General features: G+C 47.0%; 1 protein-coding gene across 2 annotated transcripts in view; it reads left to right on the top strand.

Moving 5' to 3' along the window:
* CAB39 (calcium binding protein 39) overlaps positions 1-17,894 on the top strand; it is a 73,608-nt gene that overhangs the window by 46,397 nt on the left and 9,317 nt on the right. For both annotated transcript variants that reach the window (XM_016134683.2, XM_036235994.1), the window contains exons 3-6: positions 4,396-4,560; positions 6,691-6,809; positions 11,441-11,609; positions 17,548-17,607. In XM_016134683.2, coding sequence (XP_015990169.1) covers positions 4,396-4,560; positions 6,691-6,809; positions 11,441-11,609; positions 17,548-17,607 — 513 coding nt within the window. The remainder of the gene's footprint in view (positions 1-4,395; positions 4,561-6,690; positions 6,810-11,440; positions 11,610-17,547; positions 17,608-17,894) is intronic.

Below are 17,894 nucleotides of genomic sequence, written 5' to 3'. Positions count from 1 at the left end.
ACACGGGCTGAGCCGAAGAGTGACCAGGAGAGAGATGTGGGCTGCAGCAGGCCCAGGTGGATGTCCTGAGAGGTTAACTATCGTGGGCAGTGCTAGGAGGGGCATGGAGTCCAGGGAGAGTTTACTTAATTTTGTTAATGGAGCCTTGACCATGTTTAAAACTGATGTGGGGGGAAGTCAAGTGAGAGGGGCGATGTTGGGAGGAGATGAGATGACGGACAGGGCGAGTCCCCGAGAAGGCAGGAGAGGAGTGGAACCCCGAAGCAGGGCGGGTCGGCGTGGGTAGGCGAGCATAACCGGGACAGGCCGGGAGTCCGCCGGCGGATCCTCCTCGGCCCCACCCGTAATGTGGATGGCACCGTCGTCTCCTGGAAAGGAAGGAAGGGCTCTACTTGTGACTCCAGGCCGCTTCGCGTCTCCTGAGCGCCACAAGTAGCTTTCTATTTCCTTGCTTCTCTCCTCCCTGTTTTAAAAACAGCATTATTGAGATGTAACTCAGATACATAGTCCACCCATGTAAAGTGCGTACTTCAGTAATTTTTAGTTTATTCACAGATAATGTACAGTCTTAACCATAGTCAATTTTAGGACATTTCAGAACCTCAAAACGAAACCCCAAACCCTTTAGCTGTCACCATCCATCACCACCCCTTCTTGGTCACCATTCGTATCAGAAATGAGCATAGAGTATGGCCTGATTTCAGATTAAAATCATATTGTGATGTCAAGACTATCAACTGAGGCACATGAAGGATCGCTAAGAGCCTCCAACTTCAGCCAGAGAGGCGAAGGGGGCCGAGGCCCTGCTACCACAGGGTCACCGGTATAAAGATCAACAGATAGGTAATACACCTAACCCTACTGAATGTCAGATTCTTCCCTCGCAAAGAGAATCAGCTTAAGAATGAAGATTAATAAAATTTAAAAAGCAACACATGTAACTAGATTTTAAGAGAACATTTACTGTTGATACGTGATTTTATCTCCTGGCCCAGAAAAAGTATAATCCTGGGTACTTAAAATTTGAATCCAGGATGACAGACTGCGTCAGACAGCTGAGGCGTTGGCAGAATGGGGTGGTAACAACGCAGACCGACGAGGCAAAGTTCCGTTTCACATTGGCACAGAGTAAGATTTCGTGATGGGATTATTAGAAGGATGATGTATAAGCGCTTAGAAAAGAAAGTGGTAGTAGAAATCGGCATAGGCTTAGTAAAGAGGTCATTAACTTAACTTTACTTCATTTTCTTATATTCACAAAATGCGCAAGAAATACTTGTTTTATCAAAGTGTTTAACAAAAAGCCATGTGTACACGATTTGGGTGTAGGTGCATCTGTAAGCAGTTGAGCAGCCATGCCCAAGGAGTATTAGTAAGTAGATCATTACTGAACAGGGCGTCATGATTCAAAGGCAGAACGATAGCGCTTCATTCCTGGTTACTTCCTTTTCAACGTTTTGGCTGATGAGCGAGGTCACGGGAAACATACCTGTCAGATGTTTAGATGATACGGACAGGAGAGTGATAGCTGGCAATTCAGAAATACCTCCGCACTGTCGAACGATGGGCTGCTAACGAGACGAAGTTAAGTGGTGAGAAGAGTTCAAGCTTGCACTGCCGTGTCATTCAAAGTTCTGGCTGTGAATGAGCGACAGGGTATAATTGCAAAATTTCTTGAAGGTCGCCTTGGACGACATTGGCACTAGCGACGTTTGTAGGGAAGTGCCAGTCTCGGGGCTTCTGCATCATTCCATTTTGGATGGGGTTGGAACTTGAGCCCTATCATAGTTAAGGAAGCCGAGAGGTTTTCTGGAGGCCGTTTCGGGAAGACAGACGTGCTGCCTTCAGAGAGGAGCCTCCCGAGGAGGTGGAATCGGGGTGCCGCCTGCTCCGCAGTGCAGCCCCAGGACCAGCAGGCGCTGTGGAGACACGACGTTGGCCTTGTTGCGAATGTTCTAACAGCCACCTGACTCTGAAACTGCAACCTGCGTTATTGGACACTGGAAATATTTAAGGTGAAGCAATGTGATCATTTGGTAAGGAGGGCAGAAGGTTTTAGAAGGGAGTACCATGTGACTGAACCCTTCTTTAGGTGCTAGTGAACGCTTATGTCCAGCGAGCCTGCTAAGTAATCTCCCCGAAGCATGTTTCTGTTCATAAGTATTTCAGCATAGTAGCTTTTTATAGCCTTTATGTTTTTCACATATTTTAAATTCTCGCTCCACTTGAGGCTCTTTCATTGGTTTACAAGCTTTAACTACTTTGCTTTTTTAGTGGTTCCTTTAGGACTTACAGTATATATAACTTCAACTTTTTGCAGTCTGTCTTCAAGAAATATTATTCTGCTTCACGTGTGAGAACCTTACAGCGCTACACTCAGTTACCCACCATTGGGCTCTTGTTGCCTACTTCTGTTCTACATGCGGTGTGACCCCAGAATACATAGTTATTTATGCTCTCAACAGCCAATTATCTTTTAAATAATGGGGAAACATTTCGTAGTTACCTATATCACTGTGTCCAGGGCTCTTCATTTCTCTGTGGATGTGCAGCTTTTCACCTTGGATCATTTTCCTTCCTTAAACATTTCTGGGCGCAGGTCCGCTGGCGGCGAAGTCTTGCAGCTTTTTCGTCTCAGCAGCTCTTCAGTCAGCTTCGTTTCTGAATGATATTTTCCCTAGATACAGAATTCTAAGAGGACAGTTTTATTTTTTTTCCAGAACTTTAACGCTGTTTCTCCACTATCATTTGACTTGCTTCATTTCTGTCAAGAAGTCTGTCGTCGTTCTTTGATTTTTCTTTTTTGTCTATAATGTTTTTTCCTTCTGGTTGCTTTTAAAATCTTTTCTTTACTGAATAAAAGCAATTTGATTATTCCCTGTCTTGGTGTACTTTTCTTCCTGTTTTCTTGTGCTTAGGATTATTTTTAGCTTCTTGGCTCCATGGGATTATAGTTTTCATCAAATTTGGTAATTTTTCAGTCATTACATCTTCATATACTTTGTCTAGCCTTCTCCCTCCTTGGGGACCGCAGTTACACGGGTCCTAGACCGCTTACTGTCCTCCGGTAACTCACTGACATGCTCCTGTTTTTACCGACACTTCTTCTGCAGTATCTAATCTGCTGTTAATTCCATCCAGTGTGATTTTTATTTGAGACATCGTAGTTTTATTTCTGTTTTTGATTTGGGTCTTTATTTTAACGTCTTCCATATCTTAACATGTTCACTTTTTCCTGAACGTACGACTGTGGTAACTTTTAATGTCCTTGTTTATTAATTCTGCCATCCGTGTCCCTTGCAGGGATGTTTCCGTTGATTGGGTTTTTTCCTCGTTATTGGTGTGTTTTCTAGTTTTGATCCCTTTCAGGCCCTTGGGCTCTGTTGGGTGGCGCCAGAGCCGAGTTTGGTCTAGGGCTGGTTTCGGGTAACTGAGACGACACCCCTCGCGTGCTCCGCCTCGCGCCCTGTGAGTACGAGGTCCTCCTCGGAACTGCTCCCAGCCTGTGTGAGCCCCCAGGCCTCGGGCGCTCTCCTCCCATGCACGTGCCCGTCAGGACGCAGCCGAAGAAGCCAGCGGGTCTTCGCAGGTCTCTCATGCTGTCCTCAGCGTAGCCCTGTCTGCTCAACTCACCTCGAACTCATGGGGACACCTGCTCTGCCTGGCTTCCCCAACCTGTGCCGTGGCCTGGAAATTCTCTGCAGGCAGTGAGCTGGGGCAGCTGGGAGGTTCGCCGTCCGGATCCGTTCCCATCCTCTCAGGCCGCTGTCCTGTACTGCCCAAGGTTCAGTGTTTAAAAGTCATCGTTGCATATGTTTTCACCTATATTTTAGTCTTTTTTATGGCCTGTTCCTCCATCTTGGCCATAAGTGGACGCTCATTAGTGACGTTCCGTTTGTTGCTAACATTTTACCTTTGCATTCACAGCCTTTTCAGTGTCGTTTACTGCTCTGTCCCTCTCATTCCTGCCTCTCCTCAGACAGACCCTACGCTTCTCTCCCCGTCCCTGGCGCGTGCCGTTTCCTCCCCCGCAAGCTCCTTTTCCCCGGACCTTGCTCGTCGGTGTCCCCGTCCTCGGGTCAGCGCAGGCCCCTCTCCATGTTATCTCCCTCCCGTTGGACACGGAATTGAACCTTTTCTCCCCACTGCTTCTTCCGAAACACCGTTTTCAGTACCCAAGTGTGCATGTCGTGCGTCTGCTGGACTTCCCTGTTGGGCACGTGTGTGTGTGCACATGTGCGTTCACACACGCCTGGCGTTGGGGACAGCCTTGCCACCTGTGTATTGTACAAGGCTCTGTGGGGACATGATGCACAGAGCAGGTGTTTAACAAGTGCAGCTGCGTTATATATGCCTGTTAAAGTGAGTCGTTTTTCTCCTCCCTCCCCGAATCAGGCTACAGAAGAGGTTTCCAAAAATCTGGTTGCCATGAAAGAAATCCTGTACGGCACGAACGAAAAGGAGCCGCAGACTGAAGCGGTGGCCCAGCTGGCCCAGGAGCTGTACAACAGTGGGCTCCTGGGCACCCTGGTGGCCGACTTGCAGCTCATCGACTTTGAGGTAAGAAATCAAGTCCTCCTTCTCCACAAATGGTACCCTAGTCACAGTCCTCTTCCCTGTGTTCTCTCCTTTGAAACATCTCGAGTCCTCTCCCAAGTCCTCTCCCATGCTCTCGGCCCAGGGTTAGTGACTTAGAGGCACGCCCAGGCCACCTGCCTACTTAGAGCCCGGGCAAGAGCCCAAGGGTGTCTCAGGCTCAAGCCAGGTTTTCTCCCCTGTTCTCACCATGTCTCCTGTGAATTTTCTTAGGAATTCCTTATGCCCTTTCATTTAGGTTGTATTTAATAGTTACTGTTTTACATAATTCACTCCTTGGCTCTTAAGGCACAAATAGTCTAAAGAAGACCATAGAGTGTTAGAATGTTAGAGGTAGATGAGATCTTAGAGAATATCCAGTTACGTTTTTGGGTTGTTTTTTTTTTTTTACCTGCTAAGAATTCATTGCATCAGAGATCATGCGTGTTTTGCTTGGCACAGCTTCTAAATGTTTAAATTGGGATAACGTTTAAATAGCAGGAGATTTTATACACCATTTTGAATTTCTGGCTTCTCTCGAAAACCTGAGGCTGGCAGTAGTAGTCCCATAGTCCTACAGGGCCCCTCAGCTGGAGCAGAGTGCCGGCTCCTCGTGACGCAGGAGACCCACTGGGTACGCTGCAGACGGCGCGGCTTGCATGCCTGTCTCAGGCCGGCTTTGCCCGTTTACATCTCAGCCTGGCTCCGGTAGGCCTTTGAGATTGTTGCCCAAGCTTATGTAGCCAGATCATGCCATGTTAGATACTTAGTGAATTTAACAGTGAAAATAATGGCCCTTGATGCCAGTTTGAATAAACTTGCCTGACAAGCATATATATATATATATATACACACATACATATATATATATATGTATGTGTATATATAGTAATGAAGGTCTGTGGCCTGGCCATGGTCCTTGATTCTTTATCGTGGGTGTGCTTTGTTTTAAGCCCCAGTGTTTGTCATCCTCACTGATCGGATGTCTATGCAGATGCTTTTTGAAAAAAATGGGGAAATTGGCAGACATATAGCCAGATTCAGTTTTGGAGAGAAACAGGAGAGTATGGTTCATAGGTTACTCAAATATAATATTGGTAATAAAAGAGAGTAGAAATTTATTTCTATCCTGTAGAACTAGTTGAACTGCAATATTTTCATTTATCCAGCTGATTTCATGTATTTTTAATAGTGTCTCAAATTTCAACAACAACAGTTTTCATTTTCTCTGCAAATTTGGGAATGCACTGGAACGCTCAGTTCCTCCTCCGTCTGTCCACCCCGTTCCCCAACCTGGACGCTGAATTTAACTTTCATTAGGGACTTTAGAGACACAAACTTAAAAGTCGCCTGTGCCCCGAGACTGGTTCTGGGAGAGGACTTGGACCGCAGCTGGCCTCGCGCTGGCCGGAGAGCTGTCCTCCCAGTCCCCTGCAGGCTCCTCAGCCTCCGGCAGGGGGCTCTTCTGAAGCATCTCTTGGGGTCCAGTTCTGCCTTCATTAATTTCTTATGCAGCTTCCGATGATAAGGTTCCCTGTGTAGTGGTAATGTCCACCTGTTTTTTGTCACGTTCCGCTTCAGTGGTGTGATTCTGACCTCTGAACTACTGCATCACGTGATACCAGCACCTTCATTATTGCTCTCTCTATAGTCTTTCCTAAGTGGACCTAGTTTAATTGCGGGGGGGGGGGGGGGGGTGCTTCCATCACCGTAAAAGGAAAGCGTAGTGTTTATAGCGTGAGCATCCTATTTAAGGCTGCCTTGTTCCATCTGGGTGGGAAGCAGATCCCTGAACATTGTAAGCATGTACCTGGGTATTTTCTTTTTCCCATACCTGAATCAACATGATTCTGATAGAAATGGTTGAAATTATATGTGGTAAGATTTCACTTTGTCAACACATTGCTCAGGTTAAAAATAGTATACTGTTAAAACTTAGAATTTAAAATTATAAAGAAACAAAATAAGAAAATTTAGTGTCTGTAAACGTTTTACAGTGAGATATTCAGTCGTAATTATAAATATGCAATGCCTTGATTAAAGTTTATTTGGGAGGGTGGATGGGCATTTTAATGTGTAGTCAGGTAAATATTTTAATGATTTTATTCCTAATAGGGCAAAAAAGATGTGGCTCAAATTTTCAACAATATTCTCAGAAGACAAATTGGTACAAGAACTCCTACTGTTGAATACATCTGCACCCAACAGAATATTTTGTTCATGTTATTGAAAGGGTATGTACAATGTACTAACGTTTATATTCTCAGTTGAAAAATGAAAAGGAGAAATGGTCTTGGGCCAAAACACGATGTTGAATGTGGGAAAACGTTTTCTGTATGGTTCAATCAGCTCATTTTTTAGTAAATCTTGAACACGTTTCTGTCCTTAAAATTCAGCCTTTGAGCTAAATTGAATTTGAAAATGCCTGTGGAAGTTTAAAGGTAGGTATATCATGAGCCTTTAAATTCTCAGATTATACATAACTAGAGGGGGAAAAAGTCCTCTGTGGTCTTATTTCTATTCTAAGATTTAAAAAGTTTAATCGTGTGAACTATCAGTTAAGTCTCATATTAAAAGACATCTTTGGATAGACATGCACACAGTTAGGCAGCAAAAGCTGCCTAGTGAATAGAGCTTGGATGCCGTGTGGCTTAGCTTTGGTCAGTCAACAAAGAACGCGTTTATGGAGTGTTACCCATTGCTTTTTCCCTGTGTGTGTCCCCTCACTAACCCGCTTAGTGTGATAATTCACAGTGCGTCCTCCTAGAATTACTGCTGGACTAAGGAGGCATTTATGCTTGGGTAGTTTGTCGGTTTTTTAAAAAAAGCCTAAAAATTTTAACTTCAAAACAAAACGTATCCTCTTCTCCTTCATCACTGAGCCTCCCTGATACAAGGCCACCTCCCGCTGGTGCACACCAGAGTTGTTTGCCGGCTCTGGGTATGGTGGGCATCTGTTTGTCCCAGCATTGGCGGTTATCGAATTGGTGGGCAGGCGCTTTATTGGCATGACAGTTGGCGTGAGTCAGCTCGCTCTCCTCCCCTAGCTCTACAGCTTGCCTCACTGTGATTCATCTCTCTGTGGTTTAATACTTCTCCCAAGTTCTAACTTGCTTAGACGAGGCATGAGTCAGTGCGTGTGTTGGATGCCAGCATTCTGTTTCCTTTTTTCTATTTCTAACTATGCTGCTTCTTCAGATGTTGCCATATAGAACTTTTGGCATCTAATTTTTTTGTTGTATCAATCCAGTGTTTTGTATATAAACATGTAGTGAGCAGTCTGAAATTTTGGCGTTCTGAGATCAGCTTCCAGATGCCTTTGTGTATTTTTAAAACCAGTATTTCCTTTTCCATAGAAAAAGCAGTCATTATTAAAATCCAAACGTTATCTCTGCCTACATTTGCACTTTAGAGTAGCCAGGTATGATAGGCACATTATTAAACATAATGCAAGATAAGAATGTTAAGATACACTTGAAGGAAAAGTTTAAGGCTCTGTCTGAGCTGGCCAGAGCAGAAGCTTCAGCCAGAAAGGAGAGAAGCATGAAGAACGAGCTGGCGCTGGGATCCAACAGAACCCGACTCCCCTACCCTTTTCGGCCTCAGTGTGGAAAGTACACCTGAAACCGGGGGCAATCCCCACACGCCCGGCTGGCCTCCGGGCAGCCCCGCAGGCTCAGCCTCGGGCCGTCCTCACGGCCTCGCTTCCCGCGTCCCGTGTCCTTCCTTGCACGTGACTTTAGTCGCGTGCATCCCTCGTAAGCAGATCGTACGTCTAAGGACTTTTTTAAAAAAACAGCCACAATATCATTTACAAACCTAACATTAGCTAATGCTCAAGGCTCAGATTTCCTTGATTTTCACCAAAAAAAAAAAAAAAAAGAAAAGAAAGAAAGAAAAGGTTATCATTCAGTTAATTTAAATCAGGTTCTAAGAAAAGCCCACAAACGGAATTTGGTTGCTATAATTCTTAACTTTCTTTTAATCTGTAATAGTTCCTCCCAGATATATATCATTTATCTGTTGAAGCAACCGAGTCATTTATTTTGCAGAAAAATCACATTTTGGATTTGCATCCCATTGGTTTTGTTCAACATGTATCTCTATCATCCTCCGAGTCTTTAAATTGGTGATCGGGCCATCATGAACTCGAGTTTTTGGCTTTTTAAAAAACACGTGTAATGCGTTGCCATCCATTGCAGTCATCACGTCCATGTTGTACTGTCCCGACCGCGCCATCTCGGGCCAGTGGGAGTTCCTCCCCGGTCCTCTCAGGCAGAGCCCCGTAGCCTTTGATGGCGCCCGTGCTCTTCAGGCACACGGTGTCCGGCGCTCGTCCCGTGCAGGTTCCTGCCTCAGATCTGGAAACAGCCATTTCTTCAAGGAGCCCTGTGAACCTCCTTTCAAGGTGTTTGTGCTTTGCGGGCTGAGCAGTTGGTTTAGACTGCTCTCGTACGACGTGCTCATCTGCCCCGGCCGGGAATGCTTCGAGGTTAGACGTTTGGGGGAGGTAGGCTGTCACTGTTAGTTCACATTTGAAAATAATCTTGCTGATAGTGTCAGACTAGTGCATCTGGAGGCAATAATTTTCTCTCTGGCAATTCAAATGTTAATGTGCTCTCTGCTCTAGTGCCGACAGGTCCTACGGCATAGCTGTTGCCTCGTACTCGTTGGCTTATGGCTCCATCGTGTGAGATAAGCATGACAAACTGCCATCAAAACTTGCCCGTCTTGTCGTCCCAAACTATCTTGCCCTTGTCTCTCTAGTCCCCTGCTTATTAAACATTAGCGAAATGGACGGTATGATCAGCGTTTGTGAGCAGACATTTTAACCACCTGAGAGCCAGTCAGCAGGCTGGCTGCCGTGCCGTAGTGAGGCAGAGCGGTGCCGTTTTGGTCTCCGTGAGGATTCGTGATGGGCCCGTGTGCGGCAGGAGGATCCTGCTGCTAGACGACAGCCGGGACTGCAGGTTTCAGGAGCTACGACACCGCTTGGTCAGTGAGCGGTCGCTGGTGGAGAGGAGACTCAGGGTCGACGTTGCAGGTGGTGTGGGCTCTGCACAGGGCAGACAGAGCACAGGGCAGGGACGACTGTCGCGCCTGGCGATGGCGAGATGATCGGAATGGGGGAGATGATCGCAGTGGGAGAGGACGTCGTAGCAGAGGCATAGGTCAGACGAGGGGGAGCCTAGACGCCAAGCCCAGGAGTTTGTCTCTGATTAGCAAGACGAAATCATTTTAAACTCCTGACGGGGAAATGCCCTTAATACACTCGTGTGCTGGGTAAATTTGGGAAGACAGAGCTTGAGGATGCTGGCTAGGAGTGCTTCGTCTCCCCGGCCGTCAGCTGACGCAGCAGTGGGAACGGATAAAAAGCCGTGAAACCAAGATATTCCAAAGATGCATTTTAAAAGGATTGGTTGGGAGCAGATAAAGAGGATAAGATTCAGAACTGTGTTGTCCAATAGAGTACCTACCTACCCGCATATAATTACTTAAATTCATTTAAATTAAACATTTAAAATTCAGTCCCTTAGTCACATTAGCCAGATTCACACGCTCAGCAGCCTCGTGGTTGGTATGTACCATTATGGACAGCACAGATACAGGACATAACTATCATCACAGAAAGCTCCCTCCAATCTGTTTCAGACCTAGGTGTCTGAAACAAAACAGTGGTGTCACCTTATAGAAATGAGGACGCAGGGCAGGGGCCAGTTTCTGAAGGGAGATGAGATTTGATTTTAGACATGTGGAGTTTTTGGTAGACCTTTAACTGAAACTGTTCCGAGACAACAGAAAGTGCCTACCTGTAGTTCGGGTGTAGACCTGAACTGGGTGGAGCCATGGTAGGAGTGTGGGCCTTCGCCGGCAGGCCAGAAGCAACTGAGGAAAGACCTCAGCCAGGCAAAAAATAGGAACAGTCAAGGGGAGAAAGGAGACCTGGGAGAGCTTTTTCATTTGAGAGCTGCAGAGATCAGCAGTGCCAGGGCACCAAGCAGTGGAATCTGTACTAGGAGAGAAGATCGATTTGGCCAAGAGAGGTCTTCGCCAGGAGGACGTTGGAGGAGGGAATTTGCTTGCAGGAGACTGGAGCAGATGTTGACACAGGACTTGCAGCCCGAAAGGCAGTGGACGGGGAGACAGCTCGAGCAGAAGGGCCAAGCCAGCCTGAGGCTTGGTGCGTGTCGGAGGAAAGGCCGCTGTGCCTGGAGGAAAAAGGGATTTCCTTTCCGATCGCAGGGGAGGGAGAAGCAGGAGATGCCAGGATGAGTGTGGAGGAGGGCCGCCGTGCAGTCGGCCCCCTGCGCCCACTGCAGGAGTTCTTAGGGCTCTCGCTCCATGACTGTGATACACGCAGGGCCAGGTTTTCAGCTCTAAGGTGTTCATGTGGCCAGGAGTCTTGAAAGTACTACTTTGAGTATTGAATCGAAAGAAGTCCAAAAGCTTGTATTTGGTAGAGTGATTCAGAATATGGATTCAGAAATGAATTTAGGAAACTGTTTTGTTTCTTATTGTGTTTCGATTCAGCTTTTGGTAAATTTTCTGAAACATCGAGAGCACCCCACATGTAAAACTAACCCCTGTTTGGAGCTATGCCCTGAAATACTTCTCTTCTGATTTTTTCGTTAAGTAATGAACTTTGTTTTCACACGTCCACTCTCGGGGCTGTTACTTTCCTTTGAGTTAAAGCAGTCATCACCAACTAGTGTGTGTGTGTGCCATGGAGGACATTCACCTGGGCATGTGTTCTGCTCTGAGACCTGCTCATCAGGCTATGTCTGAAACTTCCTGTTCTAAGAATCTGAACTGTTCAGCCTTGGAGTCTTAAAAAAGCAATCATGTATGTTTTTTCTTCTTGCAGGTATGAATCTCCAGAAATAGCTCTAAATTGTGGAATAATGTTAAGAGAATGCATCAGACATGAACCACTTGCAAAAATCATTTTGTGGTCAGAACAGTTTTATGATTTCTTCAGATATGTCGAAATGTCAACATTTGACATAGCTTCAGACGCATTTGCCACATTCAAGGTAACATACAGAAACTATAGAGTTGTAAGCGTGCTTGCGAGTCAGATGGACAGGCGCACGGTTTTTCCTAACCACCCCACCTTCCTAGTGTGCGCAGGGCCGCCCTCTAGTGGGAAGAGAGAAGATGCAGAGAGAGAGAGAGAGAGAGAGAGTGTGTGTGTGTATGTGAGAGAGAGAGAGAGAGAGGGTGAGTGTGTGTGTGTGTGTGTGTGAGAGAGAGAGAGAGAGAGAGAGAGAGAGAGACACTTAGGAAACCACAGTGGAGTCACATCTTAAAAGGATGGAAAAAGTAGATTCTAGAGTCTGTCTGGAAGATAAAAGTATACTTTTCTGTTAAATTACCCATCAAGTACAGTATATAGACATACAGTACATCTAACAGCCAGGTTTTTCTCCTGTGCTGGACATACTACAGCACTTTCTTTGGTTAAGCACCAAGTGGAATAGTTCACTTCTGTTCAGGGCCATGTGAATTTAGAAAGTATATGCCTTTAAATACTAGAACCACATTCAGCACAGAGATTTCCACGTAGCGGGCAGACCTGAGGGAACAGTGGACCTGACCACTCCCATCTCATGCACGTCCCAGAGCCTGTTTGTTAAATGCGGGGGTGGGGGTGGGGGTGGGGGTGGGCAGAATCACCTGCACTCTTCAGATTGTCCTGGAGCCTCCCTCCTCGTCTTCCTCATCGCCCTGTGGTACATTTGTATAAATTAAATACACACACGATAAGATACCACTGTACATGCCCGTTCCTGTTTTGAAGTGTAAGCTTCCGTGCTGTTTGAAGTATGTCAGTACAGTGGTAGTCTTTATTAGTGGTTCTCACAAGGAGAGCAAGCCTTTCTGTGTTACATTCCTTTATATAAAACATCTGACCTTGTAAGTGAATATTTAAAGCTGCCGTTTTAGTATAATCAATTCAGTATACTAACCTGCCAACTACTGTACTCAGAAACCACGAACAGTGGTTTACAGTGGGAAGTGGCCACTCTTCTTATAAGGGTTTAATTTTATGATGATAAAAAGCCCCTGAGATGAGCACAGAGCAAATGGACACCCTTAAATTAGGATGAAAGCCTGGCGACCTGGCCATTATGGCTTCACATTGACAGAATAAAATAATAGTGTGAGAAGTGCCTGGGATTTGTTTTTCTGAAAGCACTGACGAGGATGTCAGAAGCCCTCGATAAGACATCAGATGTCTATATGTCAATGTCCAAAGCAGAACGGGATGAATTCGAGCTAACATAGCGGTAAATGTGATACCCTAGGCATCCCCGCACTTGGTGGAGGGGCTGTGATTGGGGTGTATGATGACGCCCCGGTCAAAAGCGGCAGACCCATTACGGGGTGCCCTAGCGCCGTGTGGGGCTAGTCCGTGTGAGGAGAAAGCCATGAGCCCGAGAGTGGCAGCCCTGGGGGCAGGCGGGTGAGGGGAGAGGAGGAGGACACGCGGGACGCGGTCCCCGGGGCGGGGGGGGGGGGGGACACACACGCGACGCGGTCCCGGGGGAGGACGCACGCGACGCGGCCCCGGGGGGGGGGGACGCACACGCGACGCGGCCCCGGGGGGGGGGGGACGCACGCGACGCGGCCCCGGGGGGGGGGGGGACGCACACGCGACGCGGCCCCGGGGGGGGGGGACGCACGCGGCGCGGTCCGGTGCAGGTGGCGGAGCCGGCTGAGAGAGAGAGGTGCTGAAACAGGCCGGAGGTGGGACTCGCAGGGTCTGACAGAGTCGCGATTGGCCTCGCTGATAATTCCCTCTCAGTTCGAGTCGCTGTGAATTACATGCTCACAAAGGTGGGCTCACTGTAGGTGAAGCGACCCTGTCATGGCAGCCACAGATGGAAGGATGGGGCAGAGCCAGGTGGTCTGCTTTACCTGAAGAAGGGAAACAAAACACAACGTAGGATTCGAGGGGTGAGCTAGAAGAGAGAGCAGCGAGAGGCTGGCGTGGATTCCACATCAGCCGCCGCCCTTACCTAGAAAGGGGAGAGCTGCCTGGAGGGGACCTGGCTCTCCGCGAAACAAGCTAGCGGAGCCCCAAACCAAGGCAGCACAGTGAGCGTGGCGCGGGCCCATCGGGCAGGCCGAACTGCTCCCCACCCTCCCTGAAAGAAACTCCAAGGGAGGCAGCCAGGGAGACCAGGGGGTGGTCTCCACCTCCCACCAGAGGTGCTGACACCGAGCGGAGGGAGACGGGCCCTCCCCTGCTTGGCCTGTCCTTCGCAGAGAATGTTTGTGATGGAAAAGGAGAACAGATCTGAGGTCCGAGCTGTCCCTCGAGGGTGTGACCAGAGTGGCTTCCCCAGGAAATGTGCTCAGCACACAGAAACCTGGAAGCAGGTGCGGCTCATCCACAAACCTGGATTTGGAGCCCCTGAGACAGGGCCTGAGTCTTAAAAGGAGTTAAAACTGGCTACTCTAAATGTGTCCAAGATCCGTAGTTTGGATGCACGAGTACTGAAGTAGTTAAATCAGGAGCCAGATATTTGTTAGTGATTTTATTTTAAGGAATTAGGTTGGGAGGCATATCAGAAGGCCAACAGATATATTTCCAATTTTTCCAGAGTAAAAAAAGTTAGATTCCCTAGAGAGACGGGTGGAGCTCGAAGCTTGATGCTATACCTGTGTAAGGTTCTAGAAAGTATTTCTAAAGAGATGATTTCTGAGCATTTTGGAAAGGAAACTGTGTACCCACAGCCAGCATGGATTCATTAAGAGTAAGTTCGGTCGAACTCGTCTCTTAGATGCGTAGATCAGGGGCTCGGGGGCCTGGCTGCCCGGGTTCAGTGTCCAGCTTTGCCGTTGACTTAACCTCAGTCTCGCCATCCGCCAAAACATAGTTAATAATGCTGGCGTGTCAGGTTATTGTGCCCCACACAGCGTGTGCTGTAAACAACTCTTGGGATTCCTTTACGACAGTGAGGACGTCTAGATGTCCAATGATTGTACAGACCTCTTTTCTTGGACACAGTAAAAAGATGAGAGCTGGATGGAGCTTCAGTGTAGCGATCTGCAGCTGATCGGATATCGTGTCTATAAGGTGCTGAAAAACAGGTCGCCTTCACCCTGGAGAGGAACTCCCCGCAGGTCTTCACTGGCCTTTATCTCCACTCAGCCACATCGGACGCTGTCAGTGACGTAGATGATGGGTGACAGGGCTGACTTATCAAATGCACAGGTGATGGCCGTGAAGGGGACAGAGCAAATAGCAGCGACCCTAAAATACGGTTTCGTAAAGATGAGCAAGGCCAAAATGTAACACGAAATTAAATTCAGGTGACGGAGGTCTTCCACTTGGGGACCCAGCCTAACCGTATAAACATAGGGTGGGGGAATAAGACACGATAATAATAGTTAGTACAAATGTAATAATTACGGCTTGTAATTTCTGAAATGTAGGTAACTCCTTATCATACTAACAACCCTACGAAGGCGGTATCGTTGTTATCTCCTTTGCAGACAAGGACCCGGAAGCCTAGGAATGTTGAGTGAAGTCAGACACTAACTGGGGAAGCCAGAATTTGAACCCAGGCAGTCTGACCACAGAGCCCACTCTGAGTAAACCAAATTCTGCATACGTGCAGTCACATTAAACAGCCCGGTGGTGCTGCCCCAAAGCTACGTGTGACCGCACAGTCTGTGACCCAAGGAGCTGTCGATGGTCTCGCCCCACTCTAAGCTTGCCAGGTACCAGCACGTAAATGTGTTCCGTTCCAGACGCTACACCTGAGCGGCACATAGGCAAATAGATGACTTTGAGAAGACAGTAGATGGTAAGGGGAACTCAGAACCTTCCTTCAAGGAGTGGTTCAAGAAACTGGACGTTTTTAGCCGGGGGGGAGAGCAGACGCGGTGGGGACCTGCCGTGGAGCACTTGTATCCGAAGTGTGGTCCTCTGCAGAGCGGGTTAACCTGCTCCTGTGACAGTCTCTGGGAGTAACCTGGGCGTGGGCTTGTGCCCCGAGCACAGGAAAAACTTAACTCTTAAGAGCTCCAAAGGTGAAGCACGCAGAATCGAGGTTCTTGTCCTTGGACGTGTTCAAGCACGAAGTAGGAAATGGGCCAGTGACTTGCCAAGGTTCTGGCGAGGGAAGCCCCGGCCCAGCATCCTCTCTCCTGGCTCAGACGGGCGCGTGTGAGGGGGCAGTGAAATGTGTCCCTCTGCCTCACGCCATACCCCGGGATACACTGAGATGGCATCAGTTCTCCTACACCCACCCCTCCTCCTCCCCATGTGGGGACAGACGCCTCCGAGCATTTCTTACCAGACTCTAGGTATTCAAAATAAACCCCAGGGTTTCTCATTTTGCCTGTTTCAACCCCAAGGGGGATTTAGAAAAGGTTGGGGCGGTCTTTGCTTGGCATACAAAACATTCCAAATCCAGCAGATTAAGCACCTGTAAATCTTTGGGGTGGGATTAGAAGCCTTCTGGAAAGCATACTTTGAACACTGCTTACTGTGACGTTTTCCCAAACATATTCTCTCATTTCTTTGGTTCATTCATTTATCTATTAAATATTAAGCTCTTACTATGTGCTGGGCACTGTGTAGGTGCTGGGGATTCAAAGATTAGTAAAAGTGGACATGACCCTTGTATTGATAGACTTTATGGCCGTCCACAAGAGACACACTAGTCACATAGTTCCACAGGTGTAAAGTCACAGGCTGTGCCCATGCTGGTGACCAGTCAGGAAGCGATGCTCAAGCCAAGGTCCAAGGCAGTAGGTTCCTAGAGAGGGCGAAGCCTGTGTGATGAGGCCTTTCAGGGAAGGGTGGTGGCAGAGTAGGCGCCAGAGAGCTCCCCGCGGAAGCTCCCGCGACCCGATGGGCCCCCACGAGGGACCAGAGCCGCAGGACTTCCACATTCATCTGGCTGTGGACGTTCCTCAGAGCGTCTCCTCGCACACCAGCATGGCACTGGGACACACTGCAGGAGACACCGGCTTGCGGTTCACCTAGGGAACTCGGACAGACGTGGGAGTTGGGCAGAGAAGGGGGGTCACTGGCGCTAACCGCTCCCATCAGCGCTCTGAAGGAATTGTGTTCCTTGGTTTACCAAACACTGGCCGTGCCTGCCCTCACGTGTTACCACTCTTTCCCGAAGCTGCCGGGGCCCAGGCTCCTCCCTGTGAGCCCCAGGTTCTCGAAGGCAGGGACCGCATCCTTTTTTTCCTTTCCTTTATTCACTCATTCATTCATTCATTTTTGGTAGCCCCAGCACTGAGAACTTTACCTGGCATGTAGTAGATATTTTCTGAATGAATGAGCCTTGAGTTGTTTCCAGGGAAATCCATGGAATGAGGCATAAGCTGTTTCATAGTAGTGCAGAATTAGACCCGAGGTCACACTAATTTTTAATTCTGCATTTCTGCAGCATTATTCTGCTTACTTAGTAGCTAATATTTATACACAACAGGGCTTTTAAATAACATTTACTTCTGCCAAAGATTGCATTAGATATGACACTGAATGTAATTGAATTTAGAAGGAAAATGGCACCTCCAATACTTTTTCTAATTAAAGAAATTTCCTCCATCTCCAGCAGGAGCAGTATTCTAGTTGACATTTTATCAAAACTGTTTACTTTTATTTCACTTCAGTTCTTTGTTCCCTTTCTTTGAGTGTATGTTTCCATTGTTTTATATGTTTGATTTAAAATTTTTCCTACAGACATGTGACCAATCATAATCATTAAAATCATAATTTCAAATTATTGATTTTATTTACTCTCGTATAAAATCAATGTTTTCAATCCAGTTTAAAATCAACATTTTCAATACAATTTATGCTCAAATGTTTTTAAGTTCAGTAATTTTTAACAGCAGTTTTTAATAGGTAAAATGGCATGGAACGTCTTAGGATTCTCTTTTCTAAAAGAACTTGAATGTAGAACAGCTTTTTAAAAATATTTTTTCTTTTTCTAGGATTTACTTACAAGACATAAATTGCTCAGTGCAGAATTTTTGGAACAGCATTATGATAGAGTAAGTATATGAAATACTATTTTTAAATAGCAAATTGTAACTTTTGTTACCAGAAATGAAAGGTTTAAATTAGATTTTGTACCAGAATGTTTATTTTGCATATGTGATGTTTTAAGATGATGCCGTAATCATGTCTCTACTGAAATGAGGTATAAAGTGTTTTTTGGTCAGAAACGGGCCTATCTTTTTTGACTGATGTGCTGCCCTTTGTATTTAGAGGAGCACTTCTGCTGAGTGATAACGCACAGTGGAGAGACAGGGACGTTATTATCTGACTCCTCACCCTC

Source organism: Rousettus aegyptiacus, unplaced genomic scaffold (assembly GCF_014176215.1).
Source record: "Rousettus aegyptiacus isolate mRouAeg1 unplaced genomic scaffold, mRouAeg1.p scaffold_m13_p_2, whole genome shotgun sequence".
In the NCBI taxonomy this organism is placed as follows: Eukaryota; Metazoa; Chordata; class Mammalia; order Chiroptera; family Pteropodidae; genus Rousettus; species Rousettus aegyptiacus.
Note: the sequence above shows the minus strand (reverse complement) of the source record. Positions and strands in the feature narration are given on the sequence as shown.